At 37.4% G+C, this 27,441-nt stretch overlaps 1 protein-coding gene across 3 annotated transcripts in view; it reads left to right on the forward strand.

The window, feature by feature from the left end:
* Positions 1 to 1,700: 1,700 nt before the first annotated feature.
* LOC134790917 (GTPase-activating protein skywalker) overlaps positions 1,701 to 27,441 on the forward strand; it is a 125,184-nt gene continuing 99,443 nt past the window's right edge. For 2 of the 3 annotated variants that reach the window (XM_063761922.1, XM_063761920.1), the window contains exons 1-2: positions 1,702 to 2,182; positions 3,119 to 3,335. In XM_063761922.1, the coding sequence (XP_063617992.1) occupies positions 3,227 to 3,335 (109 nt within the window). In that variant the 5' untranslated portion in view covers positions 1,702 to 2,182; positions 3,119 to 3,226. Of the gene's footprint in view, positions 2,183 to 3,118; positions 3,336 to 27,441 lie in introns of all 3 variants that reach the window. The other variant, XM_063761921.1, reaches the window with a different exon arrangement.

The raw sequence follows: 27,441 nt of genomic DNA on the forward strand, positions 1-27,441 counted from the left end.
TTCACGTGCGAACGCCGCGGGAGCAGGCGGCAGACTGGCAAGTGGCTGTATTGCAGGGAATGGTCTGACTATTTATGGTCAAATCCATAAGGCCACTTGTGATAAAAAGGCTCTTAAAGACCTTTTATGCTATGGCTCTCGAAATAAGGTCGTAAATTGAACAATTTTGAATACGAATCTGCAATAATCCAGAAAATTAAAAATTTTGAATTGTGGCCGTATAGCAGGCACACGGCGATGTGATAGTGGCCAAGTGGCCTATTTGCTGAATAAATGTTTGAGTTATGAAATGGAATGGAATCCTTTCGTTTTAGCGTTCTTTTAATTTTCTACCAAATAGTAGGATTTTCATAACTTATTTGTCTATGGTTTAGTAATGTTGCTATGCATACATACTATAATGCAAACAATCAATACAAACAATGTCAAATAAATAAAGCTTTTGTTAAGTAATCAAACGCAGCTGATAAGTGTCTTAAGTAAATATTTCTTTTATGAAATTAGCATTATGAATACTATAATATTTGAAAGATGATCTTTTTTTGGTACCTATTCCAAATTCTGTGTATCCTTGTCACTCATACCCTATTCTAAATATATCTATCCCGTTGTCATGGAACTACAGATGTATGTTGCCAGATTCCAGAAAATAAAGGAAAATTTCATATTGTAAACAATTATAATTTTGAGCATTAGCTGGGTAATTAAACTAATGAGTAAAATATTACTACAGTTGCAAATAGGAATAGATACATAAATTAAAATATATTGTTAGTCACAGTCACTAAATAAATTTCTATGTGTGTTAAACTAAACTTCACTTTTACCTGCTGAAAAAGAGTATACAAACCTAAGATTAAGCATACAAAAACAGATAGGCCCAAAAGTAGTTGCGTTGACGTTGATACTAAAACATTGATAAGCGGTTTGACCTTAATCCGACGTATTAAAATAAATACTTACTTATTTTAACATTTTTAATATCTAACAGTACAGTACAGTAAGTTTAGTAACTATATCTACTTATAATTTAGAGAATGTCATTTTCCTAAATCTCATATTTGTGTTCAAAATTAAAATCAGAACCTGAATAAAAATTATAGGTAACATGGCAAAATAGAAAAACATTATTGTGTAAGTAAGTAGGTAACAAGGTACCATCTTTTCATATGTAACAAATTAAATATCATGTTTTTTAAATAATAGTTGATAAACAGTGAAATCAATTGACCACTCCCAACCCAACTCCCAAATACCTACATGATTTGCTGACCTTTCACAAAAGAGTATTTGTAGTTAGAAGAATATTAGGCATTTCAGTCTTATGAATCTAATGATATCTAAACTCAGTGCATGTGTAAAAAAGAACTGGTATTTTATAAGGGACCGCGTGATAGGTAAACAAACACTGTAACACGATAAGACTGACTTGGCATATGATAAAGTTCGGCTAAAGATAGTATTCTCGATTTGAAAGAGACGAACTTTTGTGAGCTCGGAAGGTCAAGTACGTGACTGATATCTTAGAAAAAAATTACTCTTTATCAAATTTACTTAAAATTACGGGATAGACAAGCGTATAAATCATCGGAATAATGTAATGTACATTAGAAAAGTAAAAAAAATGACGAAAAATGACTGCTCCTTTTTTGCAACCTCAATCCCCATAGTTCACACTTCACAGCCTGAAGGTAGAAACACCTGACACGTCTGAGTCACAAGTCTATGGCATTCCGAGCGACGACCGCGCGAGAGCGACTGCGAGTACTCGCGTTCCCACAAATCGCGGACGTGTATTTCACATCGTCGACCGGGCCAACCGAAGTTTATTCCGCAAAAATCGAATTCGAACAATCCGCACATATCAATCGCAAGACACATAATCACTAACACAAACGGCATAAAGATAATTTGATTAACAAAGTCAAAATTAGTTGATATTATCAGTGAAATTGATCTTTTAATACAATGTATGAGTGCGTATGGTCAGTTATTGATGCTGAGTGATGTTCATACTGTTCAGTGTTCGTTTAAGTGACAAAGCGTCGACCGTCGGGGGCTATTATCCTAATCGAGATTGCGTCGGGCCGGGAGCGCTCCGGGCCTTAGTCGCTGGGGTACTCTAAAGCAGTAACTACGGAGTCGCCACTTCTCCTCCGCACCATTTACTGCCAGGATTGCGGTGAGTCCTTTCTAAAGTAAAAGTCGGGCTGACATTGAAGCTGGGTTCTTAAAATAGCTTTAACATGTCAAGTGCTGGCAGCCGCTGGGATCAGCTGATCCAAACAAGGTTTAATTATAATCAATTAGGTAACTGATTCAGTCAGTCACTTATCCGGTGTAATCATTTGATTAGTGTTGATAACTCAGTCTGTGTGTGCAGCCTTGCTATAGCGGTGTACTGTGTAAGATGTTTATTTTATTGCTTAGAAATTTGCTAATATGATTATGAAATAAATCTAGTATGGTTTCATGGTGCCAAGCTTGCCAACTAACCACTTAGCTCATCAAATATTCAGTAACATTCATCAGTAATCATTCACTCAGTGTTTCTAACTAGGACCGGAAAATATTCAGTAATCATTCACTCGGTATTTTTTTCTAGTACCGGATGAACATTATGAATATTTAAATGATCCTATAAAGAATTATTACAGTTTCAGAGGAAATTTTTCATACCCTGTTGGATTTACAAACATAAATGATCTATTATTGCACATTTTTACAGTATTTTAAAAGTGATTTTCATCCATATCTTAGACTTCCTTACCCTCTAACATCAGACTTAGATATTTTTAGCTCTTTTTCCTATTAAATTTATAAACTGAAATAGATTAAAAAAAAAAGAATAAGTGCCTAAGGCTGCCTAGGGGTGGGATAGATCTAGTATCTTCTGCATTCGAGGCAAATGCTATAACCACTAGTCCAGCCAGATCACAATTGTACCGGTCAAAATTTCTGCCGCCCCTAATATCTTCCCGCTCTAGGCCTGGGCCTACTGGGCCTTAGGGCAAATCCGCCACTGATATTGTAAGGGCTTATCATATTTTTTTTTTAAATCTATAATTAAAAAAAAAGGGGTTTTGTTATCATATTTAAAAAAGTTTTTGTATTCCAGATTTGAAAATGGTGCAGCAGGATTTGACCTAGGCCTGCTATGGCTCGGGCGGGCTCATGCGCGTGAGCCCCGGGCAGCCAGGACTGTGTAGTGTTGTGTTGTGTAGTGATGCCCGCCATGTTGTCGGCCGTGCTGGAAGAGGAGGCCGACATGTACGAGGCGTTCCCGCCGCATGTCGACCCCACCGGAATTACTATACTCACCGATAGCCCACCAGGTGAGTGTTCTTTTTAATATATTCATTATATATGTATGTAAGTATGTAAACATTTTATTGTACATAAGACAGGTTAAATTATAATGAAACAAAATATATATAATGTACAAAGACACTGCACCTACTTAATCTTTCTGGTTTAACCCATTGGTTGACTGGTAGAGAATGCCTTAAGGCATTAAGTCCACCATTTGTACCTTCATGTATTGTGCAAAAAAGATTAAAATAAATAAATAAACGTGAACTTATCCCTATAAGGCAGCGGTCGGCAACCTTTTAGCAGCCAAGGGCCACATAGTAGTTATCGAAGATGACGCGGGCCGCACTTCGGTAATATTTGTGTCTTTAGCAGACATTGTCGATCATCAGTATTACATACAAAATAACCAGGGAGGCTCGCGGGCCGCAAGCGAGAGGTTGGCGGGCCGCATGCGGGCCGCGGGCCGCTGGTTGCCGACCGCTGCTATAAGGGATCTCTTCCAGTCATCCTTTGAGCAATTGAGAGTAAATTAAATAAAACATGATAGACAAACGAACAGTACAAAAAAGTAAACTATGGTTCAAAGAGATTTAAATCTTTTATCACTCTCTTAGGGATCTTTCAAAAATCCTTTCTTAGTGGACCTCTAAATCATTATGATGATAATAATATACTTCAATGGTGTCTGTGCGTCATTTGTCAGTATCTATATAATGGAACTGTTTTATATAAATAGGTTGGCAGGAAATAGCTAGGAACAGGAATAAGGGGAGACCTCTTCCTACCAGTGGGCACATTAAGGACTAATAAAAAAATGTTATGGATTTCTAGAGAATAGATGTTATTGCTCTATTCATGTTCTAGGAAGATGTCTTACATTTTAGAAGATAATAAATAAACTTCATCATTTAAAAAAATATATATTAAAAAATAGATTATAATATTGATTTGATAGTTTTATGATGATCTTTGGTTTAATATTTAGTGTTCCGCACAAAACTTTGTTTGCGGAACACTTATGGGATCACTTCGGTCTTGCAAACCAGTTAAATGCGTTTTTCTCAGAGACCGTTTGACGTAGATACCTATTTTTTTTTAATTTAACAGTTCCTTCTAATATTTTTTTTATACTTACTATATAATCTATAAAAACTTGTATGATTAAATAAATCTGCCCTTTGGTTTGGGGACTAATTTTAAAATGTTCAAAATAAAAGTTGTATTAGGCCATTTACATAACACCTTAATTAATGGCAAAGGAATTACAATTAAATCAGAATTTCACAACATAAAAAAATCTATTTACTTTTCATAAATATTGATCCCATTTAATTTGCACTAATCCCTAAACAATTAATTACATAAATATTTTACGTGATTAGTATTTTTAAAAATGTTGATTTTTATTTGTCTGAAGTTAAAATAACAAACTTAACTTAATAATTATGGTTTCGTTTATATTATATCTTTTAGAAATTGTAACACAATAATACAATGATCATTAATGGAGAAACACATACAATGACTAAGTAATTTTTTTAGAATAAATTATATTACTGTTGTAGATTTGATAGGTATCATAGGGCCCTTGAAATAAAAAATATGATTTCTTTAAGAGCATTTTACTGTAAACTTATTCTTGATATATTCAATATAGTTCAAATTACACAAATACCATTATAAACACAGGCACAAGTTAATGTTATGTTAATAATGATCCCTGACATCTTTGTATTGTCACTATTAAATGACATAATAACTAACTAATTCATATGCATAATCTTATTAATCTTAAGATACAGGCCAAGGATGCATAATACTATTTACTACATGTGCACCAATAAGAAAATCTTGGTGAAGTAGTAATTTTCTTTGTATGTAGTATTATCCTTATCTCTGGTGATAACTATGTGATTGATATTTAATCATATTTATCTCTGTCAGTGCAAGACGTATTCGAGAATTATCTTAATAGTGATAAATTAAATGTTTTGTACAAAAAAAACTTGGCATCTGGCTAGAATACTTTCAAAAACTTAAATTTAATAAAATATTATAGCCTATGTCACTCGCGTTATAAAAACCAATCGATTGACAACTAACTTACCAAAATCGGTGCAGTAGTTTTGGCGCTACAGTGGAATACAACATAAACATACATATAAAGTTAATATACACATGCCTACAAACATATATCGACTGCTAAAACTATGAACCTTTCCGTAATGGGGTAATAAAATGTATTAAGCGGTGTTAAAAAAGTTGACCGGTTCTCACAGAATGTCATAGATCTTTAGGTACAGTCAGCTGCAGAAGTACGAGTATCTAAATATTCTATATGGACCAAATGTTCTAAATTATAACACACCTTGGTTGTAGAGGGAATAAAAGCGTGTGCTTTTGAACCCTTGGCTCAGTTATCCACTTCTGCTGGTGACTCTTCTTAGTTAAATTATCCGTAGAGGCGCGACGATAATGTTTAACCTTTAAATTTTCATATGTGTGTAGTGGTCAAAAATCGTAGGTTTAAACCTCGGCTGTGCTGTTTAGAACAGACAAAAAAGTTCTCGAAAAAAAGTAAAAAGATGACTGAATATTCGGCCATGATGTTATCAACTTAATATACACAATATCTGGGAGACCGAGCTTTGCTCGGAAAACATATAAAAACTCAAAAATGCGCGTTTTCCCATGCTGAGATAAGACCTAGCTATATCGATTTATCGCCCCTGAAAACCCCCATATAGCAAATTTCATCGAAATCGTTGGAGCTGTTTCCGAGATCCCCTAAATATATAAATAAACAAGAATTGCTCATTTAAAAGCTATATATACCTATATTAGATACAGACAAGAGCTTAAGTGGTTTAATAATCTACCCAAAAAAAAAAAACCTCCCATTTTTCATACACAATCCTTCCATGCACGCTACCGACGGAACTGGCCTCAGTTGGTTTGAGGAAGCCGTCAATAAAGACGCATTAAATATTACCGAAACGAACCGAATGACCGTGTAGCGGTTATGGTTATATGTATTATATATGTAGTAAAGTCTGTAGCGAATCAGTGATATAGATGTCGCGTTTGTCACTTTCGAGTGGTTAATTAGTCAGATGTTACTATTCTTTAATCTTCTAACTATAGTCTATCCCATATAGGGTTACCATATATGGAAAATTCTGAGAAAGCAACGCTAAACTAAAAGGCAACCGCGAAGGCAACCCTTAATCTAATAGACTATTATAAGGATTTATTTCATTGACAAATGTATAAACAGTAGGATAAGTAAATTTCCAGATGTTCATGTAAACAATGGTTCGTGCTTCTCAAATTAACACGGCCATGCCAAAAGGACATTTTAGTTTAGAAATACTTAACAAGGATTTTTGTTAACTATGTTAATCAAAAATATAAAAGCTGCGGTCGGTGATAAAAACTATGTTGGGAGAGGTGGCAGTCGATTTCGTAAAAACTAGTTTAAATGTGGAGAAGACCGTCTATAAGGGAAGACAGCTTTTAACTCTTGCCTTTGTATTTGTCCACATACTTCACTTACGTTGAGTGGAGGAAGCGAGGGGAGGCCTTTGCCCAGCAGTGGGACACTAAACCAGGCTAATAATAATAAAAAAAACTTCACTTACAGAAGGTCGGTAGAGCAGGAGTCAAGCTCTTCCTTTCTGACTGTCTGAGCGACATACGTAAAGAAATACGAGCGTTCTTGCCTTATGACGGTCTTCCCAACCAAAAATTGTATAGCGGTCTTTTTGATTTTCAATCGTAGAAAAAAAAACCATTTGCTCTTGATAGCTGAAACTAAAAGCAAAGCTTGCTTTGTCTATGAAATTAATTAATTAAAGCTAGTGGACCGAATAGCCCCTATGATGGAATTAGCCATATTGACCTTAATCCTCAGATCAGCGCTTTTATTTTTAGTGCAATATTAGAAAAATAAATGTAATGAAAAAAGTTACATCTACAGATCTTTAGAATTCCCATCCATATGTAACCAGATGTTACATTATTTGCTCTGTTCAATAATTACATAGGTGTGTCGTGGTAATTACAGTTAAAGACGATTACCGTAATGGCTCTATCGAATTGGCCTTGTAGTTATTGTGGCTGGGTTGAAGGTATTGTCCTCATTTGAATTTGAATAGCTAGTAAGAAAATAATTCTTTGAGCTGTTTGATGGAAGTGTTCGCACACTGGTGGAATCCCTGCCTTAAGGAGTAAAGAAAGTTTCCTTTTTAGGGTTCCGTACCCAAAGGGTAAAACGGGACCCTATTACTAAGACTCATGTATTTCTGTTGCCGAACAACAAATACTAAAAACAGAATAAAATAAAGATTTAAGTGTGGCTCCCATACAACAAACGTGATTTTTGACCGAAGTTAAGCAACGTTGGGCGGGGTCAGTACTTGGATGGGTGACCGTTTTTTTTTGCCGGTTTTTGCATTTTGGTACGGAACCCTTCGTGCGCGAGTCCGACTCGCACTTGCCCGGTTTTTTTGGTAATGGAAAATGTGACAACTTTCCATGTGGAAAATTTCGTAATATTAGAAACAGTCGGCACTTCAGAATCTGTGAATCAAGTCTTTATAGTCTGCCCAGTGTTTCGTCAAAAAAGCAGTTAATAAAAAAAATATTTGCCAAAAAATAACTATGAAATCAAATTGACAGCTTATTTAATTGTTGCCACATACTTAAATAAAAAAAAACTGAAATACGGAACACAAAAACGGAATAATGTAGACAGAATTGGGTACTTTCCTACCTCTACTAGTCAAAACAGCTTCTTTATTTTAGAACTGTCAAAACGATTTACCAATATGGAATTTATATGAAAACGAGTATAGTGACGTCACGACTCGCCTACTTTTTATATTTCTATCCGATTCATTAAATAGAAATTGTGTAAAAAATAACTGCTATTTATGTTTTTCTAATAATTATCTTTGTTCCGTCACACACATCACAGAAATACATCACCTGTGAAAATTTCAAGTAGCTATCACGGTTCATGAGATACAGCCTGGTGACAGACAGACAGACAGATGGACAGTGGAGTCTTAGTAATAGGGTCCCGTTTTTACCCTTTGGCTACGGAACCCTAACCAACAATTCTAATAATTATCTGGAGCTTTATTTTGTGCACTGTGTGAAATAATCAATTTTAAGTGGAGGAAAGTACCCAATTCCAAAGAGTTGAGCTACAGATGTTTCCTCGTAAGAGTTGTTTGTGAAACATGCCCGTGTTGTGCATCGCTTGTCCAAACATCGGCCACAAATGCCACAATAGCGTAACAGTGAGAACGCATTCTAACACGGTTTTAGACTTAAAGGGTAAAAATCGGAATCTCGTTAATAAATAAAGTAAACTGGACAACCTTAACTAATTGTCACCTTAAAAATACCTGAACAGGACCAACTTGTAAGTACTTCCCTACTTCACGTGCTTCATTGTATTTTGTTCAGTTTTTAGGGTTCCGTAGCCAAATGGCAAAAAATATAGGATCACTCGTGCATATGTCTGTCTGTCCATCTGTCACAGCCTATTTTCACAGAAACTACTGGACCACTTAAGTTGAAATTTGGTATACAAATGTAAATTAGTGACACTTTTGGGGGGTAAATGAGAAAGTTAAAAAATAAAGTTTTTCAATTTATATCGTGTTATATATCAAATGAAAGAGCTCATCTTGAGAATTTCAAATGGTATATTTTTTTATAATTTTAAAATACATAGGTAGTTTATAAGTTATTTAAGAAAATAGCCAAAAAATTACCATTCGCCCCCTTTATCTCCGAAACTACTTGGTATAAAATTTTGAAAAAAAATACACAAATAGTTCTTTACCTATAGATGACAGGAAAACCTATTAGAAATGTGCAGTTAAGCGTGAGTCGGACTTAAAGGTACGGAACCCTTGAAACGCGAGTCCGACTCGCACTTGGCCGGTTTTTAAGGTGCGTTGGGGGTAACTTCGGAAACGGGATAGTTAAAAAAAAGGCGAATATCTATAAAACCAGAAGTGCTTCATACTTTAGCAACACTAACGACACTGCAACGCTTATCAAGGCATTTTGCTTACTGTTGCTACTAAAGAATAAGTTTTTGGCAAAAATTTAATTTTTGGTACAAGCTTTTATCGCTGACTGTACTTTTCATATGACAGACAACTAATACTCATCGAGACAATTCTAAAAACCCCTAACACAATTAGGTTGCGTTGTTTCATCACAGAGTTCCTATGGCCACCTCCTGTCTCCATTATCAGATCAGTTCGACAGTACCATATTATTGTATTGTCATCCTGCTGCTGTCAACATACAGCTGCAATTTTCATGACGCTACGATCCTTGGAAGATGGTTAAATTAGTTACCTTAGATTCCGTTACAAGTTAGTTACATACAGGTCGACCTAATAAAAGCTTGTTAAAATGCTTCTACTTAATCTAGTAGAATATTTGCCATTTCCAAAATGCCCAATGCATCTTAAATATATTATTTTTATTTTTACCCTGATGTATTGTCTTACCTTTATTAAGTACGTGATAAGTGCGTATGTTTGTCTTAAAGACAGTTATTCAAAGAACCGGTAACTTAATCAACAACATCGCTCAACACAAATCAACAGGGCTGATAGCAGACAAAAACTTGAGATAAAACTTCGTATAGAATGAACTATCTTGTTACACAAACTCTTTGCTTGTTAGAAACTTCTGGAAGGGAAACAAGCGGTTTGGCAAACTTTATACTTTGACCAAACTTAGTTCGCTTAGTTGACCGAGGGATGCGAAAGTCTCCTTTTCGGCTCGGCCAAAACTGATTTCGTATGTCCGGATGCTCTCCTCAGACGATGATGATAATGATGCTCGACGATGATTTCGGTCACAGCGACTGTGTGCTCTGGAGCACTCAGATCCACTGTCTGGTGCGCCCTTAGGGGCTTTCCTCTACTAGTCGCATATCTCAGCCGATTCTCGTCAGTGCTCGATTCTTCTAAATTCGTAAGATGACACATTTAAAGATTGCTTATTGGTTGATTCCCCACATCTCCGCTCGTCTCCGCCTCAGTGGACAGGCAGACTCATGGATGTTATTCAATTTATTTATATCTCGTCGACTAGCATATAAGTACAAGCTTAGCTGATTCTGGGTCTAGGCCGATCGAAATAAACCAAATGAATTCTGTTCTGTCCACTTTCTTTTTAATAGCCTATCTAACTAATGTCCCACTACTGGGCAAAGGTCCCCCTTTCTTCCGCCAGTCATCACGGTTTGGTGCATGCAAGCCATGCAGTCGCTGCAAAAAGCGTCGAGGTCATCCCGCCATCTCTTTTTTGGTCTGCCTTTGCCCCGGCTAATCTGCGGTGTCCATTCGGTAGCCAATTTGTCCCACCGATTCGGGTGCGTACGGCAGACATGTCCCGCCCAATTCCACTTAAGTTTAGCGGCCTCGCATTTACGACACACTTATACTTAATGTAATTTCCGTGAAAATTAAACAGCAAACAAAAATTTTTTTGCCGGTATTAATGTGGACTCAACGTCTATCCACAAACTGCTTACAACGAATATTGCGGTATTTTGGCCATGATGCACGCAGGGATACCAGTAATTTGGAACGCCTTATGGTGACCGGTAAAATCGAGGGAAAAAGGCCTAGGGGTAGAAGTCCCAAACGATAGTCAGACCAAATAGCGGAGGAACTAAAAATACCTGTCAGCGACGCACTCCACCAAGCTACAGAACGGGACCGATGGAGACAACTAACGGATTCACGATCCTCAGCAATGAGGGACCGATTTAAGAGAGAGAATGTGGAAAGTCCCAATCACTCATCGGAGCGGCGTGCGGAACCGCGCCAATGTTATAACCATGGGAAATAGTCAGCTACAAAAGCTTGTTTCGAAAATGCGTTAATAACAGATCCTGCGCCAGCAAATCGGCTTATTTCCGACATATCCTCTCAACTTGTCTCCTTTCACTCAACCAAGACTTCCGTTAAATACAAAGGTTTATCCTCAAGTCAAATGCAAGTCACCTGCAATAATATGTTACTATTCGAAGGCCGCAAAAATATGTGACACGCTCTTATGGCTCTACAAATAAGATCGTGTCAGATATCTTTGCGGCCTTCTTTGTGTAACATATTATTGCAGGTGACTCTTCAACTCGCGTATCAGATACACGCGTTCAGAGGTTCAAAAGCCTTTATCATATTATGGTAAACCGGAGAGATAACGATATGGAGTAGGCGGTTCGGATTTATCTGAAGATCGGCTTGAATTGCAAATAAAAGGTAAAAATAAACCGCTTCACTGTAGTGTTTTTGATATGTAGTAGTGTTTTTTAGGGTTCCGTACCCAAAGGGTAAAAACGGGAGCCTATTACTAAGACTCCATACTGTCCGTCTGTCTGTCTGTGACCAGGCTGTATCTCATGAACCGTTGAAAATTTCACAGATTCATCATCATCTGTGAACATTTCAACTGCCTAGCTATCATGGTTCATGAGATACAGCCTGGTGACAGACAACAAGACGGACAGTGGAGTCTAAGCAATAAGGTCCCGTTTTTACCTTTGGGTACGGAACCCTAAAAATGAAGTCATTTCTAAACCAGTAACAAATGACTATCACACGAAGCGTTGTTGCAGTCTAGCCGGTTTGTGGGTTATCCCTATCAAACTTTAACACAGACTCATTCATACAAGTACTGTTCTCCGAGACAGAAGCGTCACATAATGTTAAGCCGTGTGATAACTGATAAGTTATCTCCCGAGATTCGCTTGATAACGCTTATTAGCTGGGATTGTTTGTCTTCTGATAACGCTGACCCACATGGCACAACTTAGATTCGAAATATTGGAAGATTAAAGGCCGATACACACCGGAGGACGATTCGAACTTTATTATCTGAAATAGGTAATTACCTACATATCATATTGACTAAAGAAAAATTGACGCAGCCTTCCAGTGGCCGAAGCCGGAATCAAACCGGCTTCAGCTTACAACACTCGGCCACTGACTTTTTGTCACGAGGTATCTGACTATCTGTGACATATCTTCTTTGTCGGTCCCTCATTACTGAGGATCGTGACATTCGTGACCACTTGGTTTAGTAGCTTCTGTCAATTGTTTCCATGGATCTCGATCTCCCGTAGCCATCACCGCTTGATGGAATTGGCCTTTTTAACTTGGCCGGACCATCTAGTTAGTGGGGGGTCTTTCGCCTTCCACTTTTCCGAGCACGATCACTTTTTCCAAGATTTCATTACCTCTACCAAAGAGAATAGAGTGTATAGAGACGGATTGTCAAAGTAAATTATGTAGCCACTGTAAATTTATTGCCATGTTTCAACAGAACAAAACTGTAGGCTGTTATAACTATAGGCCAAAGGTATGGTGCAAACTTTTCGAGCGATGGCGCCATAACCTTCAGCCTACTCTCGAGTAGATGGCGTTAATATTAATATTTAACAAGTTAACATTAACACTAAGAAACAACCGGTGTTGACATATGGTGGACAGCCGTGTTTTGATGCCACACATACACATATGACATATAGATTAGTAGTAAACAAACAGGGTAAACAAAAACAACCTGTTGTTAACTGAGGTGTCTCAGGGAAAACCATCTATTTTGTAGCCAAATTGGTAAAACCCCATATGATATAGGTATTGAACGTTAAATGGAGTTCCTTTGTTTCCGATGATAAAAGATATGGTTCTGACAGCCCTAAATATTTTAGATTAATATAAAAGAAGAAATAAACTAGATACTGGTCGGTAGAGTTGGTACCTCCATACAAACATGAATGTATCAAAAGTACGGAAAATAAAACTATCTCGAGGACAATTTTATGTGTAATTAAACTAATTAAAACCAACAAGAAGGCTTTTCATTCAGATATCTGAAAAAAAAACATAGAATGGTTTTTAAACAGGATTTTTGACATAGCCAAAGGAATGTTTAATGATATTATCATTATCACACATTTTATTTAATAGTAGTTTATGTGACTGCTACATAATGAAAGGCATTAAAATACGAGTGTGGGTTTATGAAACGAATGAAATGAGTTTCATAATAGTATCACGCGAGTGTTTTAATGCCTAATTATGTACAGTTACATACACTGCTTTATCTACACACATATTATAAACTTTCTATGATATATTCACTAACCTCATATTACAGCCGACATTGGGGCACTTTCCTCTCTGGCGGAACTCGCGGATATGAGATGGCGTCTCCGAAATATCTTTATCGTACATTTTACACGAAACTTTTGTTATAGTTACTTTAAAAACAAGAAAACAAATTATTTTTTACTTACAAACTAATTAAAAGATAAACTGTACGTCAAATGGCGGCAAATGAAAACTTTTTTCACGCATGTCACGCATCTGTAGTTTTTTTTTAATTCAAAGACAAACTAGAGTCGGGGTCGATTACCATATCGTCCGATACCAACTTACATGCGAGATTTGTCAATATTATATGCAATTGTCATTTGATTTCGAATAAAACGTCATCTCGACTGATATTAGAATAGGGGTCAAATCAAATTGCTTTTTTTTTCAGAGATGTTCGAAATTTGAATGTCATTACCAAATCGATTTTGATATAGTAATGAAGCTATTACCACATTTTCACAGATAAGAAATTTGCTGTAACAAAACAGTTTATCGTAATGTGGGCCATTATTTACGGATTTTGAAGGTATCATAGAGAGTTTATGATATGTGTGTAGATAAAATATTTAATAGTCCTAATACGTATTATAAATATATTTTTCATTATTTTCAAACCCCAAGATCCCACTTCATAAACTTCATTTGCTTCACTGCCCATTAATGTGTACTGTACGAAATAGCAAAAAACAAGCGCGAACTGCCATAGTCTACAATCTACACTAACGAGTGTAACTGAAAATTCAACCTTATTTGCTAAGTAATAAGGTCCACCGATCAGTTAAGAGTTGCTGTTACATTATCTATGCGTAATCAATGCGAATTAGAAAGAACTCTTACACAAGCTTTTCAACAAACATGCTCATACCCTTAGACGCGAACCTATCTTCCGTCCCATTCTACCACGTGATGAGGAAACAGGATGGGTAAGCGTGAGAACTGTGAAATTCACAACTACGGAGCTCATCGCTTGTATCAAACCAGCTGCAATGAAATGTGACATATAGTTCTGTGATAACTTTATGTAATAAAATATCACATTTACGTTGGTTGATACGCTTGGGTAGTAATATATGTATTGCAGAACCGCTATCAACAAACCATTATAAATCTATCTCCTATTACATTATAGTCATTACTAAATCTAGATTCAAGTTATATTAGTTACAAAGATTGATGAATAAACAGGTTGAATGAAAAGTGGTGGGTACCATGCGTTTACGCACGTGGTGGGGAGGTCACGCCACCTGAGCCGTTATTCTGAACACATACCGAACGGTAGTAGAGCCTAATAAAAGCAAAACCAGTATTAAGCACTCTCTAAATATGCGTAGTAGTTACAGGTCTATTTATATTGGGTTGTTACAAAGTTTTGATTATGTAAGCTTTTGGAATACGCGGCGAAAGGTGTGTTAGATCGGTTTGCATTTGATTATTACTGCAATTATGGAATTCAGGGTAGGAGTAGAAGGAAAATGTTGAATTGTTGATAGGTGGCCTTGTTTTTAAAATTAAGTGTAATGATAGGTTGAGTATGATATTAGTAGATACATGTTGTGGATAGTTGGGATTGAGAAATTAGTAACACAGGCGAGAATAGGTGGTAAAATAAAATTGTTTACAATGAGAATAATTGTACTTAGGTACAGGCAGCATACAATAACAAATTAAAAAATTAGATAGTAGCACAGAACAAATAATAGTACTAAGTACAGAAGGTTTACTCTCTTACAAAACGCGTCTATTACGATAAATATGACCACAAGGTGGCGCGCGAGCAGGCGTCCGTTCCGTATAATAGCGATGCGCGGCAACTACTGCTGCTAGACACCAAAATTGGTGTGGGCCGCATGTACTTGTAGCGACGCGAAGAAATCGCGCCGAAATGAGCCACGCCTGATAGTAGGTATGTACATTGGATACGTGCCCATCATTATAATAATGTATAATATGCCCTTGCGTGGCTGGTAAACAGCGTGAACTACGCAGTTTATATCGAATACTTAAACTATTGTTTTACTTTTATAGTCAGCTTATTTGTTAGATTTCAATAGACCTTTTTAAATGGCATTTTGTTTACATCCCGCACAATCAGTTGAATCGGTAATAAAATAACTTCAATGGGTAGTCATAGTCATAGATTGCTATAAAATGTGTCCTAGCCGTTATACTTACAAGGTCAAGATGATATACTTTAGACGTAGAAAAGTAGAAATACTAAGATCTTTCGGGCTGCTTCTGTAGGCTTACCACGAGTCCACCGTGACAGTATCTCGCGCGCGAGATAGACTACCAGTTTGTCAGAAGGCTTAGCACGGGTACGCCGCACGGCAACAGTATCTCGCCCGAGGGATAGGCTCATAGGCTACTCGTCTCACTCTAATTAGACTTATCTCGCGGACGAGATACAGCCACGAAGCTCCTGTGCTAAGCCTACGGACGGATAGTCTATCTCGCGTATTAATACTTAGGCCCTGGATGTTTCCTGTGTTTAAAAAAAAATCACACCATATACGAAATAAAGCACCAGCGTAATATCAGCTTTAAATCTCAGGTTGATGATCCAAAACGCATATCATCTGCATTATCTCTTATGTCTAGACAGCTACAAATGGTAGTGGGAAGTTTGAGATAATTACTGATAGATTTCTTTCTTTAGGGGTATCAGTACTAACCCTTATTAAGAAATGACGAATTGCCTCAGTATGGTTGCTATTTGCTATCCTACATTTTGCTAAAAATATTATTGTTGCCAAATTGCCAAGAGATTGGTATTTTGCACAATGAGTCATTTCCGTCACGAAACCATTATGATTTATCCGATACTTTCCGTCAAATAGCGTCAGTAAAAGACACTTTATCTTGTATATTATCACGCGATAAACGATAAGCGTTAAGACAACTATTGTATGTAACGACAAAAATTAAAATTAATTAAACGCGTCATTAAAAACGCTGTAAAAGAGATGATTAATGGACTTATTAACGATTGCGGTAGTAAAGTCAAGTACTTTATATATCATAAACGACTTCCATGTACACTTTTTGCACTAAATTACCTCTTTATGTCGCTTTGACAATTTAATATTTTAATGTTACTTGTCTATGACTCAACGAGTCACTGAGTACGATAATTTGTATGCAGACAAAAGACACAAAAGTATAGGCTTTGCATTTGTCACTAGCCTTTTTTTTTGTTTACCTATGTTGATTCATAGAGCTGGCAGGCCCAGGAGGCATAAAAATAACATTTTAGCATAAAGTGGGTGGGAAGCACGACGCAAAAATCGGCCTGCAGTTTGGCAGTTCAGTAGGTATACCTAGAGCAAATTTAAAGGGTTCGTTGGGTTGGGATGGTAAATCAAAATGTGGTAAAACGTGATGTACTGATATCGTGCACCTTAGTCATAGTAATTTGCACACGAGTGTGGACTAACAATAGCTACATTTAAAAAGGCCTTCAAACGAAGGTTTGATGTTTTTGTAAAATGCAATCAGTTCGCCCTTATGTAAGCTAATTAAAATTATTATTATTCTTTCCAATTGTACTTTACTAGATCTTCATTTGTTTTATTGACGGACTAGTAGGTAGAGTCGTATTGTAGATAGATGTAGGCCTAGCACTAGCACATGATTGGCGCGACAGTATCTCGCCCGCGAGATATACTAGCCGTACTTTTCTAAATGGGGCGGGTAGTCTATCACGCGGGCGAGATACTGTCGCGTCAATCATGTGCTAGCCCGGTTGTTTTATTTATATTAATAAAAATGAATAGGTATATGAATATATATGTACCTAAGTAGAGATATTTTCCGTTTTAAGAGTCGCGGACCCGCCTCCAAAAAGTCGCAGTCGTAGTTACGCTCTCGAGTTAGCTAGAAACTTGGCATGAACATTTACGTAACATATATAAAGGAAATAGAGCGAGTAGACGCTTACTATCCATTATTAATTTTACTAAGTGCTCGGTATCAATACTTAATTTCCTAATCGCTCTTCATCACAATTATTAGATCTACCCTAACTTGATATGATACCACATTTAATATCTTTAGCATCATAACATTACAAAATAAATTAGTAATAATTATTGTCTTTTCACTTATAATAACTTACAGTTTTTTTATATTGCTAATAATTTATTTGAAAATTCTTGAACTTCGATTGAGCTGAAATCTGAGATGGTATTGTGACGAGCCAATCATATTACATATATCATATCATCGACTAGTCTGATCTGGTGATAAGAGATCGAGCTTTTGCGGGATACTCAAACTCAAACATTTAATGTCCAATCGATACTACCCCAACTCTAAAATATAAATATTTACTAAGGTACTTACGCCTAAGATAACCCGGTTTGCCTATATTCAGTGCTATACGATAAAAAAGGAGCAGGTAGCCACAATATTGCTTTAAACGGCCCAGTAAATAAAATAGAAACATATCGATAGCTTACAAAGCTCAAAAGCTTACTACATTCTTGCCTCTATTATTGATTTGCACCAGGGGTTTCCCCGAGGAGAAATCCAACTGTGACTTGTGGATTTACAACTACAATAGATACTCGAGTGATTCGATACAGTGAAGAGTGGGACTTCAGGGGGTGCGTTTTGTGATTGTAGCTTTTATCGGTCAAAACATCTCTAAAAGATGTTTCCGATTGAATCAAAAAGCCCCACGCTTGAGACTATTTATTCGTTATATTATAAAACCTGAATCTGTGTATGAATAAATTATAGTTTGACCAATATTTGTTGTTACTGAAGAGTGTACAATTTGATGTTGTTGTTATGGCAGGCGGCTTATACGAGTATTTGTCACATGTATAGAAATTTTATGCGAACAAACGTGTCTACATAATTTCTAAATTGGTCACGAACTTTCAAAAATCAATGTTGTGCATAACTAATATTAATTTAATTAGGTGAACTTTTATTCACTCTTCCAGCCGGGCTAGCACATGACTGGCGCGACAGTATTTCGCCCGCGATATAGAATACCCGTCCCTCTTAATTAATACAGTTAGAAAAAGACGGGTACTTTATTTCGCGGGCGACATCATGTGCTAGGCCTAGATTCTAAGACGTAAATTTTCCAAGCAGATAAAATATTCCTTTGCGTCACAGAATTAAAATTTTTTCGAGATTACTTTCTTTTATTATCTCGAACTGATTGAAAATAAATTGCTTCACGTCCTCCAAACCGAATCCATTATGTGTGCTCAGGTCGTCCGGGACTCGCCCTTCAGACATCTCGACTTATTCATGAGACCCTTAAAATAGATGTCATTGTCACAGCCTATTGTGAGCGCTTACCATTACGGTGACCAACGTACATACAGTTCCTCTAAAGGGGCCCACTGATTAACAGTCCGCCGGTATCGGCCTGTCAATTGTTCGGAACTGTCAAAATTTTGTTCTAACTGACAGGCCGATACCGTCCGGCGGACTGTTAAATAGTGGGCCCCTTTAGAGGAACTGTATGTATGTTGGGCACCGTCGTGGTACCTATATAAAAACATTAACAACTCATGGGACTCGCATTCGGTAGGTCGAATGAAAGACGACATTATAAGTAGAAAAATCGTACGTTTTGTATGAAAATATTGAAAATATATTTTTGTCCTAGATGTAAAATGTTGACACAATCGAAAATTCGAAATAGCAATCGTCTAAATATATGTATTTACATGCAAAAATGCATTAGTTGTAAAATACGATACGTAGCGTGCCAAGTCAGTAATTGCAGTGTAGAAAATGCTTTTTGGCACTTTGCACGCCTACCTCAATACGTGCTATAATTAGGACAATCCCGGTAATGGTCTCAATGACATTCTCGGGAATTTCCCGGGAATTTTTGAGACAACAAGATCGAGTTATAATTTATAATAGAAACCTGTTACACCAAGATCATTCACCCAAAGGACGGACAGCGGAGTCTTAGTAATAGGGTCCCGCTATTACTAAGACTCCGCTGTCCGTCTGTCCGTCCGTCTGTCACCAGGCTGTATCTCACGAACCGTGATAGCTAGACAGTTGGAATTTTCACAGATGATGTATTTCTGTTGCCGCTATAACAACAAATACTAAAAACAGAATAAAATAAAGATTTAAGTGGGGCTCCCATACAACAAACGTGATTTTTGACCGAAGTTAAGCAACGTCGGGCGGGGTCAGTACTTGGATGGGTGACCGTTTTTTTTTTGCCGTTTTATGCATTATGGTACGGAACCCTTCGTGCGCGAGTCCGACACGTACTTGCCCGGTTTTTCTGCTCTATGTGTATAGAGTCGAAAAATGACACAACGGAGGTTTGAAACGATGTTTCACCACCACACACATATATTTTACCTACAATTACCTACAATTTAAGTTACCTAAGTACTTAATTATTTCATCATCATCAATTGTAACACTGGCATGGATCTGTCAAATCAGCTTTCCTGGGGACTTAGCCAAGATGACAATTGTCGTACATCGACAAACGCCAACGACAAACAAGCGACAAATCTTCCTGACCCCCTAGCATGACTATCGTCGTTGCGCGCGACTACATACTTGAAGTCGACAACGCGAGTCATGCTGCGAGGAAAAGTAGCCCATCTTTGCTGTCTTAAGGTTTCGTCACACAGGCGCGTTTTCCGGGCGGGGCGTGAGCGGGGTGTGAGCGTTTTATATGTAAAAGCGGCGCGCCCCGCCCACGCCCCGCCCAAAAAACGCGCCTGTGTGACGAAGCCTTTAGCCTACCTATACGTTACAGTTTTCCCAATTACCAAGCTCTCCACATGCATAATATTAAATTTGAGCTGAATTTTAGTACATCTATTAATATCCTGGCCATGCCTTTTGCATGAACAGTTGGATCGGCATTCGGCGTTCGGCACGTGAGTCGAACGTTGGAACCGTTTCAAAGCCAACACTTTTCCTTTATTGCTATGGTTCAAACCAAAACATAAACATTCAATTATCAACCTTACTGAATACAAAATACAAATACAAATGCGTTTATTTCATTACTTTTTACATAAGTTCTTAGGTATAGTATAAGGGTTAGGTACTGTTAAGACTGGAAAAGTGAGATTGTAATATTTTTTTTGACAACTATTGTCACTTAAAAAAAAACAATTACACCGTTCACATAAAACGATGATCTTTGGTAATATAAACATTGCGCATAATAATCGTTGCAACCACTAATATTTTCCTTCAGTAGAAGAATAATTATTTGTTTTCTTTATTAATCGTGAGTCAGTCTCGTTCACAAGATTTTGGATTTAATTCGTCTGAGTCACTTAAATTATGTTTCCAGTGTCTTTTGATCTTGGTCAAGGATAATTAAATTGTTGTAAATAAAGTAAACTTCTGAGAAGAATATCAAAGGTGTATTAAAAATTTCCAATCTGCCTTTATAGGCCAGTGTGACAAATTGACAATATAGCAACTCTATCCTTACCACGAGTTTGACACTGACATATTCTCTAGTAACTCACATCACAATGCATCTCCCGCGTACTGACATTGGTGCAAGCAAGATGCACTGCATTTGAGTTGACGCAGTCGCTGGCGTGCGTGGCCCTGTAGGAAACTTACATGTAATAAATTGTAAGCTAATCATTATGAACTTGACGATGAAGGAACACCAATTACATTTCCTCTAATTTTACAAACGATTTGACTGGACGACATTGTCACTGGTACATAACACCCATCACCAACATACTGGTTTTCAACATACAACAATTATTAATATGCCTCTATCGTGTTTAGACTGCCGCTACTAAAAGATAATTTCTATTTTAATATGTTGTAAATAACTTCTAAAAATACTCTCGATAGTGACGATGTTGATCACACAGGTCATGTTAAAATTATTATAAAAACTGGTAATAAAGTTTATAAAGTTGACACAAACAGGAAACTGATTATGAATAAATACAGCTGCACATGTTTAGGATAATTCAACAGTGCCGATACAGGCACTGTATATAACATAAACAATAAACATACTATACTGTGTATCTTTAGGTATTTAAATAAAAGTAAACAAAATCTACCATCAAATGGCTCCTTAAGCCAGTTGAGGGTAGATGAAATCATTACATGATCAAATAATGTAGGTTAAAGCCAGGTCGTCCAGTGACTGGTCCAGGCGGTTTTGCATTTGGTCGGTTAACCAATAAATTATGTTAGAAAACGCGAGGCGAGGCGTTCATAGAACTCGAATGCCGTCGGCTTGCCACTTTTAGAGAGTTATCCTACAGGGATTGAACAAAAATCAGGCTTAGTTACTCTAATTAGCTCCGGCCTGCCCAACATTTTGCTAAACATAGAGGTATGGATTATAGTTTTGAGTACTGCGAATCGAGAATAAAGGGGCCCACTGAATACCAGTCCGCCGGACGATATCGGCCTGTCAGTTATCCCCAAAATTTGACAGCTCCGAACAACTGACAGGCTGACATCGTCCGGCGAACTGGTAATCTGTGGGCCCCTTAAGGCATTATAGGGGATTGGATATGGATTTTCAATATTTGTACTGTACACCTTGTATACTAAGCAAATTAGTGTCGTGGCATATTAGTTCTTTCTTCCTGTCACGTGACATTGTCAATTGTCAAATAATTTGTTGTAATACACTACTATATAGAAGAAAAATACTCGTGAATTGCGAAACCGTCTATTAGGAATAGGGGTGTGTCAAGAAACACGCAATCATAGTTGTGCTACATATACCATACAAGTATGCATAATTGCATATTACGATGTCAACAATGCACAATGCACAAATCACGCATCTAGTGACATCTACCCGCCGCCATGCCAACTGCGCCGTGTATCGACTTGCGATCGTACTAGATTTAATTGCGTTACTTATAATTCTCGATAGATGTCGATGCGTTCGCAGGTCTGTTTACTTCTCCTAGCCTATTGTTATTTGTTATTACTTCGTAGTTACCAGTAAAAGAGGATCTTGAGTACGGTCGTTTTTCTACTTAGCAACATTTTTATCTGACCATAGGGGGTATTAGCAATAAAAGGGTTTACAGATTGCCCGTTAACAGCTTGGACGATGGTACTTATACCTCAAAAGAATCGGATTCTTATTGGGGGATCGGATTTTATGAATAAACCTAGATTTTCGGTTTTAGTTAATAGACCACCTCCTCTGGGTTGGAAGGTCAGATGGCAATCGCTTTCGTAAAAGCTAGTGCCTACGTCAAATCATGGGATTAGTTGTCAAGCGGATCCCCGGCTCCCATGAGCCGTGGCAAAATGCCGGGATAACGCAAGGAAGAAGAAGAAGTTAATAGACCATTTTATTGCAATCGTAATGTAAACAGTACATATTCTCTATTTTTTATTTGTTTCTCAAGAAAAAGGGAAAGCGGCTGCAACCTGAACTTCCAATTAGTTCGAGGGAGAATTCGAATCCGTGGAAAACTTGAAAGTCTGAATCATTTTCGGGCACCCCTCCTATCGCTCCTAACATGTATGCGTAGGTATTAATGTCTAACATTCATTCATTCATAAACGCGCTACAAACTGTCTTTATTATACATTTTGACTTGTGTATTTGTAAGAAAGGGATAAAACATAATTTAACTAAAACAGGCCCGTAAAGTTTTATGATTAAGGGGGTAAGTGGTTGGATTGGCACACGAATGTGCCAGGAAGGCCGCCAACAGAAGAATGGCGGCGTGTTTTGAAGCTTGATACCAATCGCTGAAAAAAATATCACGATCAGCGGGCGCAGCATGGTTCCATTACTTCCATTATTATGCCCTGTCGCTATGCCCGTCACTTTCGCACTTACATACTTATTAGAACGTGACAGGCATGGTGACAAGTGATAAATGCGAGCGTGCTACCGCCGCAGTTTATCAAGACTGTCATGAGTGACAAAAGAAGGAGAATGGGAGATCCAATTGAACTGGTTCCGTTGAGGTGATGCTGTCAAAGCAATGAGAATAACAAAGTACGTGATTATCACCAAGTTTACAGCGCGACCTAGGACAATAAGGTTCGCCTAGGCTACCTAGAACAGCCTTTGTTGTGGTTTATTGATGATAACAACTTAGCTTTACTGTTTGCGGCACTGCCATTACGGCACGCGTGAAATACTAATATGATGATTACATTGGCTTATATTGCATTTTGTTATGTTCACTTTTACATACTCGTATCCTTAGGGTGACTAGACTTTAAACTTCAAAACCGGGCTTTGAATTAAGAAATGATCAGGCATTTTGACCTAAAAGCTAGACAGTTCGTTGTTTTATCGCCTTGTAGCCGTTTTAAGTAGTTGATTTGATTAAAGCGTAACAAAAACTGGACACATAAAAGATTGACCGTACTGGATCGTACATAACCGGAAATGTGTATCTGGACATTTAACAGTCCTACAATACCTGTGCATCTTGGCTGGACTATTTAATATGTTTTAGGGTTCCGTACCCAAAGGGTAAAACGGGACCCTATTACTAAGACTCCGCTGTCCGTCTGTCCGTCCGTCCGTCCTTCAGTCTGTCCGTCCGTCCGTCCTTCCGTCTGTCCGTCCGTCCGTCCGTCTGTCACCAGGCTGTATCTCACGAACCGTGATAGCTATAGTTCGTTTTTTTTAGCATTAGAAAGAACTTGTAAGAAGGTAAGCGATCTTGACAAGTCTTTTAATTGAAAAACGCTTTTTAAAAATCAATAACTATTACTTATGAAAGCAGAAGAATATAAATGATCGTATTAGATTCATAATTGTTACATATTTGCTGTAACTTATTTTTAAAATGTGTTTTTCAATTAAAAGACACATCAAGATTGTTTATCTTATTTCTAATGCTAAAAAACGAACAATAGACAGTTGAAATTTTCACAGATGATGTATTTCTGTTGCCGCTATAACAACAAATCCCAAAAACAGAATAAAATAAAGAATTAAGTGGGGCTCCCATACAACAAACGTGATTTTTGACCGAAGTTAAGCAACGTCGGGCGGGGTCAGTATTTGGATGGGTGACCGTTTTTTTTTTGCCCTTTTATGCATTATGGTACGGAACCCTTCGTGCGCGAACCCGACTCGCACTTGCCCGGTTTTTTTGTTAAAAAAATGTCCATCTGTCCTTTTCCCGTCAATCGTCAGGAACTTGAGGGTGTGTTCTTAATGCTCATCGCTCAAAAGGGTTTTCCATGACAACCTCGACTTACTTCCACCTGGCTGGACTATAAAATTCCTACCTTGTTTGGTGTTGAACTTCTGGGATAATTTTCCCAGTAGTTACCACTAAGAACTCTAATCGTCTAAGAGCTAGCTACGGAAATAGGTTTGCAATTTATCCCTCAACTTTACGAGCAACGAAATCCCTCTAGTTAGTGTGTCATACTATCATTTTTAATTAATCCGGGCGCCTGGCAGCTGTTAAGCGGTGGGTGTGAGGTGTCAAACCAATGCCGAATACCGAATAATTACCGATTATTCGGCCCATCTCTAATTGCTATTACATTGGTAATTGTCATATTAAGCGTAGCTTTATGTTGTAGTTATTTAATATTTACCAAGTAAATTGTGCTCCAATTTAATGTTATTTTACCTTGACTTTGTCTTGTTTGCTAAAAGTTGCTGTATGTTATATCAACATATAACTTATATGTAATGTTTATACGCTATATGCAAATGAGTAACGATCATGAATACGTAATGGCTGTATGGACTCGTATGATGCCAAGTTTTGTGCCATTTAAATTTAGTTTTCAACTCATAATTTTATACTTTTTATACTCGGTGATAAATAGATCTCATGTTTTGTATGTACTTTTTAGACTGGGTTATATTCGAGAGTTTTAAATGATAGATTCTAGTATAACTATCGCAGATTTATAAAATCTTTGCATAAAATGGGGATAGGCAATTAGGCACCATCCTCTAATGTAGTTAGCTAAAGTATAGTTCTGTCTAGTAATTTAGCTAATGTTTAGCTCCGTATTTTCATTCAGCACTTAACCTCCTGAGACCCAGAAGCAATTGTTTTGGTTTTGACATTGGAACCCTTAGTTACACAATAAAAGTTCAAAATAGATTATAGAATATGTACAATAAATTGTATTGTAATTAATACAGGAGGATAATTCTAGTAAATGCGATAGAGATAGGGACAGGCGGGTCAATGAACGACATTCTTCGTACTTTGCGTCCTTGCTTTAACACAAACCAGTCATAGCACAATAATTCACAGAATAAATCATTTATTAACTTAATTGTGGCAACCCTACGAACCGCCATATAACCCTCAATTGCTGACCGTCTCATAAGAATAAGAATAAATATTTATTTGAAAAAAAAAACCTTGTTAACAAATATCAATATCCTGTGGCCCCACACTGGGCTATGCCTGTGACGTGGCAGCCGGATTCGCAATTCGTAGGCTAAAGGTTAAGAAGATACTTATGACCGAGCAGTTCCATTTCACCAAAACCGTACCAGTAATTTAGTCGCTACACCTCATTTTTATGCGGTCGATAGCGGCGGCGACTCGGCCGAGACTGCGCTCGTAGATAACCTCGTTTTATCACCGGCTAATGTTTAACTTAACCCGTTCAACGCGCGCTCTAAGTCAGCATAGAGTAATATTAAGTATAAAGAAAGAGTGGTAATGGTAACTCCATACATCAGTTTTCTTACCAAAACGCGAGTTATCTGAATGAAACTGATGTAATCCGAAGAAAACTGATGTATGGAGTTACCACTCTTTCTTTACTTATATTACTCTATGAAGTCACTAGTCAGTTACGTTTTATTGACGCTAAATATGGCTTAGATCCTAAATATGGCGTATACCTACTAGTGATCCAAAAGACTCGAGCCTTTGGAGCTCTTTTTTTAGGGCTCGCCTCATCTCTTGACGCCTAAAAGGCTAAAAGCCCATTTAGCTCTTTAGCCCCCGAGCCTAGTTCTATTTAAGTGCCTAGAATCTTGGGGCTAATAACCTTATTAAGCCCCTGAAAAAAAGCCTATTTAGCTCTTTAGCCCCCGACCGGCTGGCCGGGCTTAATAAGGTTATTAGCCCCAAGAGTCTAGGATCTTAAATAGAACTAGGCTCGGGGGCTAAAGAACTAAATAGGCTTTTAGCCTTTTAGGCGTCAAGAAATGAGGCGAGCCCTAAAAAAAGAGCTAAAAGGCTCGAGTCCTTTGGATCACTATACCTACTGTTTATTTTCACTAAGACTGTTTATTACAAAGCGGCGAATTGTGCAACATTGAAGGTAGTATGTAATGTGTTGGTGGAAATGTATGGTTTTTTATATATTTTCTGTCTCATTAAGTACATAACTTACTACTTATTTTTGTTTTTTCTTTAAAAAAAAACCCGTTTACTTTTTGTTTATTGGAATGTTTTACCGATTGCAAGACCTTGCAATCCTATTTACCGAAGTGTTCTACTTAACGTTGCTTGTATGTTCTGGCGCCGGGCCAATGCTGCGTTTTTGCCGCGGTTTCGCGCGGGCTATTATTACATGCACTTCGTACGTAGCGTGTGACGTGCGGTGCGGTGGATAAGGCGCGCGCCCATGGCCGTGTATGCCGTGTATGGTTTTATTTATACACGCCTATTGATTGATTTCATATAATTTTATAAGAAAACAGAGTTAAAAGTTTTTATGTTGGTAGGTGTTTTGCAAAGTAGGAGAAAAATACGCCGTTTGAATAAAGATCATAAACAACCTTACCCCTATTGCTAGCGTAGCAAATACGACGGAAACCCTGCACTTGTTTACCCTCGACACTGATAGTGACGTAATCCAATGGATACAGAACCTTAGAATAGCATTATAAACGACTGAACAATTAAGCCATACGAATAAAAAATCAACCCTATTTCTTTTCAATAATAGTGTGCATCTGAGTGATCTGATTACACAATGGTTTGAAATT

This window comes from Cydia splendana, chromosome 5 (assembly GCF_910591565.1).
Source record: "Cydia splendana chromosome 5, ilCydSple1.2, whole genome shotgun sequence".
Taxonomy (NCBI): Eukaryota; Metazoa; Arthropoda; class Insecta; order Lepidoptera; family Tortricidae; genus Cydia; species Cydia splendana.